The sequence below is a fragment of the Nycticebus coucang genome, chromosome 8 (assembly GCF_027406575.1).
Source record: "Nycticebus coucang isolate mNycCou1 chromosome 8, mNycCou1.pri, whole genome shotgun sequence".
Taxonomy (NCBI): Eukaryota; Metazoa; Chordata; class Mammalia; order Primates; family Lorisidae; genus Nycticebus; species Nycticebus coucang.
In genome coordinates, this window is record NC_069787.1 from 26,843,769 (window position 1) to 26,855,126 (window position 11,358).

Sequence of the window (11,358 nt, forward strand, 5' to 3'; positions counted from 1 at the left end):
CCTCTTCAACTCCATTACAAATTAGACTCTTGTGAAGTATCTAGTAGGCTGATCTCAAGATTGCTACCCATTGCAGTGGTCTTGAAATGCTGCCCTGACTTAATTATTTAAACTTCCTTATTTATATGTAAATGGTCATCACAGATGCCCTACAGAACTTCTCCCAGGAAGACTTTTATTTTGGTGATAACAGTGTGCCCAATTCTATGAAATGACAGTCTCAGACAATGGGGACGGGAAAGGGCAGGCCACCCCCTAACCCACTATCTACTGGGAACTAGCCCCGCTACCTAGTGTGTGCTTAAGCATCCTGGTAACTTATATTTTCCTTTTTGTTTCTCCATTTCACTTAATGATTTTCTATGTATTGTTGCAGACATCTCAACAGTGAGCATGCGCTGGACGATAGAAGTACAGCTCAATGTAGAGTACAAATGCAGGTTGTACAGCAGTTAGAGCTACAGGTAAAACCACATTTATTTTTAATATTACCTCCCAGTATTCCTCAAATTCCAAATTTCTGTAGTGTTCTGTAATGAGTTCCCATGTACTCATTATTGAATGGAAGGTCCAAAAACTTGTTGTTGTCCTTTACTTTATCTTATTTTATGTTTTGCCTCTTTGGGCAAGTTCCGCCTCCCTTCACTCTTTGGAACCGCTGCTCAGACCCTCCTGTGTCCTGGGCACCTGCCTGTGTGTATGCAGTCCACTCTCAGTTCCTGCTTTCCACCTCTACCTCCCTCTCACTTTCCCTCCCTTCTCTCTTCTACTTTTAATTTTCTGGCTATCTGTTGTTGGTCTGAGTCCCGGGAAGTTGCTAATATGATTAAATCAGAGCTAGAAAGATAAGCTGGGCAGGGCGGGGGTGGGGTGGGGGAGTGATGAGGAGAGAATGGGTGTGAATGAGGAGAGAAAGAGTGAGCAGACCAAGGCTGGGTAAGAGAGCTCACAGGAAAGCTGTTTCCCAAAGTTTCAATAGGATTTATAAGGGGGTCCATTCCTCATTTTGCTTTGTCCTCTTTTCTCTCCATCACTCAGAGATGCAGAGAGGTCACTGGGCACATTTTAAATACATGTTCACATATATATGTGTGTGTGTGTATGTATATATGGTGTGTGTATATATATGTTTCTGCATATATATATATATACACATATATATATAATCAGTCTAGTATTTGGAAATCCATCGGGCTGTGTTGCATGTAATTTATGACTAGGGAAAAGAAATTTGTGCATCTTTTCCTGGGCATCCCAGTTGTGAGAGATGGGGACGTTTTTAAGATGGGTTCTACTTCCAGGTATAACTTGATAAACCACCATATTTTAACAGTAATTCCATTCTTGGTATAATTAATAGAAAATTAGTTTCTAAAAGTAAAAATTAGGTCAGAAACAGAGATTATTCAAATGCACAATTGCAGAAGCCTGACCCTGCAAACCCCATTTATGCAGCTGAGTTCCAAAATGCTTTTGAGTGCTTGATGACTCACTGTGGCTTTTTCTCTGTCTGGTTTAGTGCAGGCAAGAGGTTAGCCGACTAGGGGAAATTAAAACAATGTTGTACATTATATTGTTACTAGCCATCGACAAGCCTATTTTGTATGCAAGACAGCAATGCCGAGATATATGGAGAGCCCTAGGCTAAGTACAGAAGATAATTACATTTGGAATTTTACCGAGTTAAGTCATTTACAGCTTCAAATAGTTGCAGAGAAAAATCAGCCAAAACACACTTAAACTTTTTGTTGTGACTTCCCAAGATAGAAAGGATTTTAGTTATCCTATATGACACATTACATTTTTTAGTAAGATTTTTCTTAAAAGTTATTTTCTTTAGTTAGTGTTTTCCCATTCAAACTGGGTATAAACTTATTAGGATAGTAAGATATTTGTACAGAAAAAAAGTACATCATAAAATCTCCCAAATTTTATTTATGTCTTTGGAAACATTTTTAAATTTAGCGTGTCTATTGAAAAGAAAAAAAGTAGTAGATTTAATTCAGTGTTCATTTATGATTAAAGCCAGTAATGCCTTGAAAATCTGGATTCAACAGAATACATACACTATATACATGTCAATTACTTCCTGAATTTGTATATATTGATAATGGTTATTTATAAAGTGATGCAAGTTCTAGCATTTATTTCATAAAACTAAGTTCTTAATGATGGTCTAAAATAAATTGCTTACCAGAGTTGTCATGGCATATCCAGATAGGCATTCCAGACTGCAAATTTGAGTATTGGGCCATTGTTAATTACTCAGGAATTGAATATCTTTTTCTTTTTTCTTTCTTTCTTTTTTTTTTTTTTAGCTAGTCAAGAATAGTTGGGAACTGGAGGACTTTTTTTTATTATTGTTGAGGCAGAGTCCTGTTGCCCATGCTATATTAGCATTGTCCTAGCTCACTGCAGCCTCAGACTTCAATGCTCAAGCCATCCTCCTGCCTCAGCCTCCTAAGTAGCCGCGACTACAGGGGTGCATCACCATGCCTGGCTAATTTTTCTGGGTTTTGTAGAGATAGGGATCTCTTTCTTACTCAGGCTGATCTTGACCTCCTGGGGTCAAATGATCTTCCAACCTTGGCCTCTAAGAATGATTACAGATATAAGCCACCATGCCTAGCCTCTCCATTTTTAAAATTATTTTTCACCCTCCATGAAGACAGATTAGGAGAAAGAGAATTATGTCACTTGTAAGTCACAAGGCTATCTCCTGGCAGCTTCAGTGTTGGGTTTTTGGTAGGTGTGGTCTAAAAGTAATACAGACTAATAGAAGGATTCTTTGGCTATTTGTAGATTTTATTTATTCATAGATTTTCTTTCATCCTTCAACCATAAATCAAACTGAAGGCAGGATTTTCAACTCGCAGTAGAAATCAAAGATGAGCTGGCCAGAAGTTACAGCGCAGTAGCTACCTGTGCTGTTTCTAAATAATACTTTTGCTGGGGAATTTTGCTTTAATGGAAGACAGGAGAGGCTAATTCTGATAGGTATGGTTCTCCAAAGCTTGGGGTCATGGAAGGCTGACTAGGGGATATCCATCCATCCATCCACTTATCTCTTTAGCATACATTCCTAAGAACCTTTTCCATAGCAGGAACCTTGCTGGAGCCACCACAGAGTACAACAGTGATTAAAACAGACAGGGTTGACTTCCTCATTCTTACATTCTAGAAGGAAAAACAGACTACAGAATAGTTTTTCAATGATACGGTCCACTGTGAGATGACACTGGTGGATTCTTGAAAACACCAGAAATTTACTCTAAAGAGGGTTGTAATCCTTGGAAGTGTCTAAACCAAAGCAGATTGTATATCCATTCGTTACTATTCAAGCAGGTGAAAAAGACAAAAAACCATTAACAGTTTTCAGTATTGCAGTATTCAGAACCCTTGCCTTGAGATGGAATTAAGAGAAGCCTTTATCAAGGGTTAGTTTGGGGGACACAATACAGTTATACTCAAAGCTGGATTCCTAGAAAGTCCAGCCTTTCTGTTGGTGCTGTCAGTTTGCCATTTCATGCACCTGTGTCTAGAAATGTGTTTTTTCATTTAACTCCCAGTCATTGTGCCCAAAGAACCTGAGCTGTGGGAGCAGGGAGGTCCCTGCAGCAGCAAGGCTACTGCCACGTGTGCTCAGACAGCCCCTCTGTGTGCGGTCGCTGTTGCATCATCCCCCGTATCTCAGCCTCAGGCTGGTCCCCTGTACTTGACTGACCCAGGGCCTACTACTTTTTCCCTTAAAGAAGGCATTTCCCAGTACAGGAAATACCTGATGCTCCACACATCTCTCAGAGTCTGTTATAAAATTACCATTGACTATCTTGAATTTGATAGCCCCCCCCGCCCCGCCCAGAGTGATGTTCACACCTGATAGAGACCCCACATTGCCCCTATTGTAAAAACAAATCCAATGAGCCCAAATAGGATCTTAGAGTATACATTGATGGCAGTTCATTGTGTCTGACCTAGAAGGTCATCATAAAACAACTCCACAGGAGAATTTAAGGGCAAAGTCAGTTAGCTCCTGAAGCACCCACAGCTGGTGAAGGTCCCTTGAGAGCAGTCCTGTATAGCCACCTTGAATATCAACCCCAGAAACCTTTTATCTGACCCCAAATGGAAGGCCTTTGGTGGATCTCCGCTCTATCAATCAAACCTTCCTAAAGAATAAGAAGCAATTAAAAAAAAAAAACAAAAAAACTGCCAGCCTTAGGGGATAGTGGCTAGAGATGTTTCCCTTCTTAGAGCTATCTAGACAACACTACTTTGGAATGAAACGGAAAGCCTTTAGGACCCTAATGTGAGATTTCAGGCAGGATGGAAATGACAGTGATGTGTTATGGTATCTGACATAGACCTTCCTCATCAGCTCTGGCCTAAGAACTGTCCTGTCGGGCGGCACCTGTGGCTCAGCGGGTAGGGTGCCGGTCCCATATGCCGGAGGTTGCGGGTTCAAACCCAGCCCCAGCCAAATTAAAAAAAAAAAAAAAAGAACTGTCCTGTCCCTGTGTATTTAAAATGCAACTTGATTTACAAAACCAGAGTTTTGATAGACATATCAATTTCAAAAGGCAAGATACCTCTGTATTTTAAAATGTTTTGTTGGAAGATATATAAATATATAGTGAATGTGTTCTTAGCAGTGGACTGCTGGGTATAGCTTATTAACAGAGAATGGTTGGTTAATTTTGTTCTCTTGTTAGAACTTTTTATTGGTCTCCTTGAGAGGGAGGGAGAGTCTCAAAGATGTCTTAATGAGCATTCTGAGCCTTTCTGAATAACTTCTTTACATTTTACCAATGGATCAGATGGGAGTTAACCCAACTGTTACCTGGGAGCCCAACATTATAAACGCCAAGTAATGTGTGAGCTCCTTACACTGTACACAGACAGCTAACAGCAAGACAGACACCAGAGAAATCATTTGGGTCAATGGCTTGGCTTTTTGAGGTCAGGGAATGTGTTAAGATTTTATCTGTTAGTTCTCTTTGGATGAATTCTTTTGCAATGAAGTACAGACAAGGGGATGAGTTAGAACTGGAGGAGGAAGAAAGTTCCCATAATCAGTGTGCATGACCTTACATGGCCTTTCCAACACCCTTCCTGGGACTGAGGGACAGAGACACAGGAACTGGAAGTGTGTCGAGATTATAAGGACTCAAAATACCACAGCTAAGATTATAAGGAAGCACTTGAAGCTTCCATGATAGTTGAGCACCCATTGTCCACTGGATGTGAACCTAGGGACTTACATCCAAGTTAATCCAGTTTTCCTGGGTTAAAACTGGTTTCCAGTTTCCCTTGGGTAGTATGTTGCTTGTGAGCCCTCCCAACCTAAGCTATGGATGAGATACGACAAAAAGTGGAATCGTAATTCCATTTTGGGAAAAGGGAACACAATCCAATTCAACACACAAAGAGAAGAAAGTCTGACAGAATTTACCTCTCTTAGCTCAGATATTTGTGGCGTAGATATATCTTTCTGATCACATATGTTGGTTTGAATCTGTTCTGTAACCATATGACATGGCTAAACTGCCATACCTAGATCACTACAAAAGTGTTGAGACAGACTGTGTTATGGTCCGTTATTTCACTTCTAACAAACACAGTGGGCGGCGTCCTTTCTGATTCAACTTGCTGGGCTTATCTGTGCTGCATGGAGGGGCTTCTTTTGTTTCTGTCTGTGTCGATTTTATATTTCTTGACTTTTGTGTATCTCAAAATTTTCATTATGACCCCACGTATATCCTCTCTGGTGGATGGGAGGTAAGGAGGGAGGGAGGGAGGAAGCAAGGAGAAAAGGAAGGATGGGAAGGAAAAGAAATGTTTTCATCATGTGTTGGGGGACAGGGCTCAGGACAGGCATTCTGCAAACCCCACGCCCACCCCACCCCTGTAAATCACCACTACCACAACTCCCACCACCCACAGCCTGTAGATCCTTTATTATGAGTATTGAAGCAGTCAGGGGAAAAAGGAATCAACCAAACTGAACTTGATCTTCCTGGCAGGAGATGGGAGTAGAAGGGTGTGTGTATCTTTTATTCTTTCATGATTTTCTTCCTTTAGTCGCTACTTCCCAAGCACCTATTGTCTTCAAAGCACCAGGTACAGAGAAGCAAGGCAGCCCCTTCCTTCCAGTATCACAGAGCATAGTAAAACAGGGTGCTTTTGACGTCCCCGCCAGGCAGAGTGAGGGGGTGTTGGGGAACAGTGATGGTAGCAAGGCCATTCTTGTCTGAGGGAGCCTCTGTAGAATTTGCCTAGGTTGGAGGATGAGGGAACAGTGTAGTGGAGGAATATATTGTTCTTTTTAAAATGCATTTATCTGTTCAATGTGAAACAGGCAGACCAACCATCCCAGTTTGCTTGCCTGGGATTGAGCGTATTCCTGGGAGTTGAAATTTTCCATTTCCAACCTGGGGAAGTACTGGGCAAATGGAGATGAGCTGGTCACCCTACCGATTGGTACACATTCACTGGCTATGTAGGGGACAGCCCTGTGGAATGCCCTGTGTTCTGCTTGTGATTTTTTCATACGGCTCAGAAACCACGTTAAGCTCTTGTCATGTGCCAGGGCACTGTCCCAGTTGCTTCACTCCCCCATTTTATGGGATCCCTCTGTGAGTAAATGTCACCCTGTTTCCTTGATTGTAAGAGTCACTTTTAAAAAGAGAAATGTAACATTTGGAAATCTGTCTGAATATTGCATTTAATGAGCATTTTTCTTGTAGTATTTCTTCTTGTTCTTTGAAAAGGTATTGCTGACTCTCTGGTAATCTTAACAATCACTGCTCTCTTAGAGTCAAAGGAAGAGTTTTCAGGTCTCCTGCATACAAACACACAGATGAGGAAACTGAGGCTTACAGGGCCTGATAAAATCTAGTGGTGAAAAGGGGGCAAAACCTGCTGGGGGCTGACCCAGCCTTTGTAGGCTATGCTCCTTTTATAGGGTGCAGTGTCAAGGTTTCACCCCAGAGGGTCCTGGTGGCCCTGTGGGGTTCTCTGCATACACACAGGAGTGGCCAGTTGCTGGTTTTTAACTTCAGTTATGGGGCCATGTTCCTCTCTGCCTCGTGAGCTCTCTCCTGAGCAATCTGTGGCAAGACAGCAAGGCCGGAGCTCAGCGATGCTGGGAGCACTCTGAAGTTTTTAAAATCAGCTACACGAGAGTAATCGTAAGCTCTAAGAAAATGTCAGCAGGGAGAAAAGTGCACAAGTTTCAGTAGCAGAGGGAGACATTAATCCTAATACAAATCAATTACCGCACAGACTTTACATGTGATTACTCTGCCATTAGTGGTGCTATTCGTAATCACACCGCTTCCTAGACTTTAAATATATTTTTAAATATATTATCAGTAACATATCCCCCTTTGGACCTTTCTAACCCCATTCCAGGCAATACTCAGGACATTTCTTCCCACAGCAAGCTCGCAGAGCCTCCTGACTCTCCCTGAACAAGCTCCATGCATGTTGGGAAAAGAGAGGTCCTCACAGCATCATCGTAGCTTTACTTTGCCACCACTTTGTGAGCAGAACCAAGAAAAAAAAGAAGAGTGTCTCACTTCCACATCCTACTTTGAAAACGAAGATACTTATTTTTCGTAATTTAAAATCCTGCCTAACTCTGGGAGCATTAGAATTCCTAGACTATGACTGAGTATTAGTGTGCGTCTGCTTTAAATGTCAAGAGAGTCTTTAATAATAACATGTAAGGAATGTTAAGATGGTGACAGAATACAGTAAAAGTAGGGAAATTCTTCAATTGGGGTGAAATGAGCCATGTATTGCCTACCACCTGCATGCTACAGTTGGTGTGAAAGACATCATTTAATACACGTTTTCACCATTGCTGAATTTTGAAACCATAGTTTGATAAAATGGGTCAAAAATAACTGTTGGGTAAATGGCTTAGTCTGTTGGAGGGATCAGAGTTCTCCTTCTACTCACTGCCCTTTTTTGCCCTTGTTTTTCTTCTTTTGATCAGATGTACTTTGCAGAACTATGTAACTAGACATCCCCTGCCTAACTAATGGATACACTCTACATGTATCACGTTAATGTGTTCAGATCATTATTGTGTCTAAAACTCCTGAGGAAACCTGTACAGCCATTGCTTAAGGCGTACTAAGAGAGTAATATTCCCCAAACTTACCTGATTAACTTGGGCACTTTGGACTCTTTATTAAAAATACCCACTTCCAGGTCCCTCTCTTGGAGTGTTGGGTTCAACAAGTTTGAGTGAGACCCCATGTTGGAGATCATCATTGTATGGGAAGAATTAAAGTTAAAACTACAGAGCCCCTACCCTTCCCATGGAGGTTCACCCTTAGTATTTTAGCACTGGCGTGGGGAGAGAGATGAAGATCTATGTTTTCAGTTTTCATACTAGATGATTCTTAGAATCATACCAGTGTGGGGAAGTCAGACCAAGAACCGTATGACCAGGTTTCCCGTCTTACTTCTGCCCCTTCCCAGTGCCCTGTCCTCAGGTGTCAGATACATTTACCCTGCCAGCCCTCAGTTTCCTAGAATACATGAGGATAGGCCTGGAGGACTGGACATAGCCATAGCAACCTTTGCCTCTGTGAAACCACATGCGTGGCCTGGCCCCTTCTCATCTGTCGTCAATACTGCCACCATTTTTACGCATGCAAAACCTTCATTTATTTCAGCAGAGTTTTGTTTCTCATGAGTGAGAACCGCCAAATTGGCCTTAAAATGATTAGTCCTCCTGACAACATAGAAAATGATGATGTTAAATGAACCCCAAACCAAGTTTTTCTCTGCTAAAAGAATGAGTTTGATCTCCTTGGTGTCTGTCTTTGAAGATGTTGAATGGAACTGCTAGCCTTTGGCAGTTACCAGCAGGTCTGGAGCAATACACAAATTCCGATTTTCCACAGGGCGGACTATCTAAAGCCTGATTTGAGGCCATGGGTAATATAAGAGGGGATGACCTGTATCAGCTAAAGGGAAGAAAAGCATTTTCCAGAATGAGAGGAAGACACAGTAAGAACGGAAGAGATTAATCTATAAGAAGCAGGCTTCATCTTTCCTATGCTTTCTGTTCCATTCTTTAAAAGACCAAAATTATTTCTCTTTCCGGTTAGCCGAACTGCAAACTCCATTGAACCCTGTTCAACAAGATCCTGATTCCAAACATACACTCAGCCAGTGTTAAGTCTAGATAGACTAAACTGATTTTACTTTTATTTAAAAAAAAAAAAAATTAGTAATTTTTGCAGTAAGCATGAAGTTGTTTTTGCTAAGGTTGTTATGTGTGAGAGCTCATCTCATCTTCAGAACAGCCACCCTTCAGAGTTCAGAGATGATTATTCCATATTTAGGAGGAGAAACTAGATACTTAAAAGGGTTGCAGAAGGTGCTCAGACTCTCCCCGCCAGAATATGAACCCCGCACTGTGTGAGTGTTGTGCCCATATCCTTAGCCACTTTCACTGGACCATTGTTCTACGGAATCGGTGAGCAAACTTAGTGAATGAAACATCCCAAACACAAGCAGCCTTCTCTAACGTGTAGCCCGATTTTGTCCCTTTTGTGCCAGATTTCTCATTCCATACTCACCAGGAAAGCTTGAAGAGACTAATTCTCTTTTGATACACAGATCAAAAAATTTTCAAAGTTGCCAACCAAATTTTTAGTTGACCTTCAGACTGGATGTCCCAAACCCCTTTTCTTTGCTTTTCCTGAGATTCACAGTTTAAGAGGGAATGCTGGAATATGTTTGCTAATGTTAAATGTTTGTGTTCTCATATTTTAATAATGAAAGGATGCTGCGAAAATTGATGGGGATGGTGAGCTCATGGGATGATGGCATAAAAAGTAATAAAGACTATGAAAGCTTTTTGAAGGGCTAACTAGTATTTAAATGCAAGACAACCATTGTTAGGGTATGAGGTTTTGATAAGTGTGAATGTTTATAACCTTTTGCCATTAAAAAAAAAAAAAACAGTGAATCTGGTAGGTTTCCTTCTTTAATGGTTAAAACAGTTCTTGTTAGAGCTATACTTGATTAAAAGTCTAAAATTTATCCAAGAATATGATATTATACATTATTATATAAGCAAAAACAGAATGTTGGATTTTTGCCTTTTTGTATAACCTTGCCCATCTTTTAAAAAAGCAGGACTAGGGCGGTAGAACTGAGGGTCTTGGATAATTTTCAAAATGGATGATGAATTCCAAGCAATGTTCTCATGGAAAAATGTTCCCTATGGCAGTTATATTCAGGGTTGTAGATGTGTCTGTGTATACAGATTCTAGGTATGTGTTTGCAACATAGTTGTTACCACTTTTGACCAGTACAGGTCAGCTGGCAGACCTTTGGATGGAAAGTGGATGAGATGATTTCTTTGGATGCTAAGGATTTTGATTTTCCTTTTACCAAACTTAGTCTTTGTAATTGCTACATCAACAGTGTTTACCCTCAATTAAGTCACAATTAATATTCAGCAGACTCTTGCATAAATATCACCTCTCCCCCTCTAATTTGCTCTCTTTAGCATAGCAGACTAGTACTTGTTTAAAAAAAAAATGCCTGAATTTCTTCTGCCCCATGATAACTTAAAACGAAACTTTTTTTTTTTTTTTTAGTTTAAGAATATTTTAGTTTTGACACCAAAAAACTTAAGGCACTTACATGAAAAACAAAAACTATAAAAAATTGCCATTTCCAACAATTTAATTATTCTGATCCACTTGGGAAAACTAAATTCCTTTAGCATTATGTGGTCAGAGAATCTTTGAGTTTGTCTGTTCAATAACTTACTAAATAACAGAGGATGAATAACATAAAGTGACTCCTAATATGGTATCATTTTCATTTCCTGTTTGTTGAAAGATAAATGCTAACAGTGTAAGAGTTTTGTTTTGTTTTTTTCTTTTTTAATTTATTCCTCCTTTAACCACAGGGAACAAGAAGAAAAAGTCAAATGTGATATGTCTTGAGTCTGAATCATCTGGTTAGGATAAGCTGAAAGTTTTTCCTCTTCCTTTGTATCCTTTCCCTTTTCTCTGTCTTCCTTCGACTCCTAAAACTGCTCTCCTACAGTAGAAAATAACTTTGTTTAAAAAGGTGAAGCATATTTGATTTTTATTTTAGATTAATTTTAGACTTACAAAAACTTTGTTGGTTGGTTGGTTTGGCCCTCCGTAGAGTACTGTGCCATCACAGCTCACAGCAACCTCACAGACACTTGGGCTTAAGCGAGTCTCTTGCCTCAGCCTCCCAAGTAGCTGGGACTACAGGTGCCTGCCACAGCGCCTGGCTGTTTTTTGTTGCAGTTGTCGTTGTTTAGCAGGCTGGGTTCGAACCCGCCAG

The 11,358-nt window shown here is 40.5% G+C and overlaps 1 protein-coding gene across 16 annotated transcripts in view; it reads left to right on the forward strand.

Moving 5' to 3' along the window:
• Positions 1 to 11,358, forward strand: part of FOXP1 (forkhead box P1) — a 616,360-nt gene that overhangs the window by 572,357 nt on the left and 32,645 nt on the right. For all 16 annotated transcript variants that reach the window (XM_053600815.1, XM_053600814.1, XM_053600806.1 and 13 more), the window contains one exon: positions 377 to 464. In XM_053600815.1, coding sequence (XP_053456790.1) covers positions 377 to 464 — 88 coding nt within the window. The remainder of the gene's footprint in view (positions 1 to 376; positions 465 to 11,358) is intronic.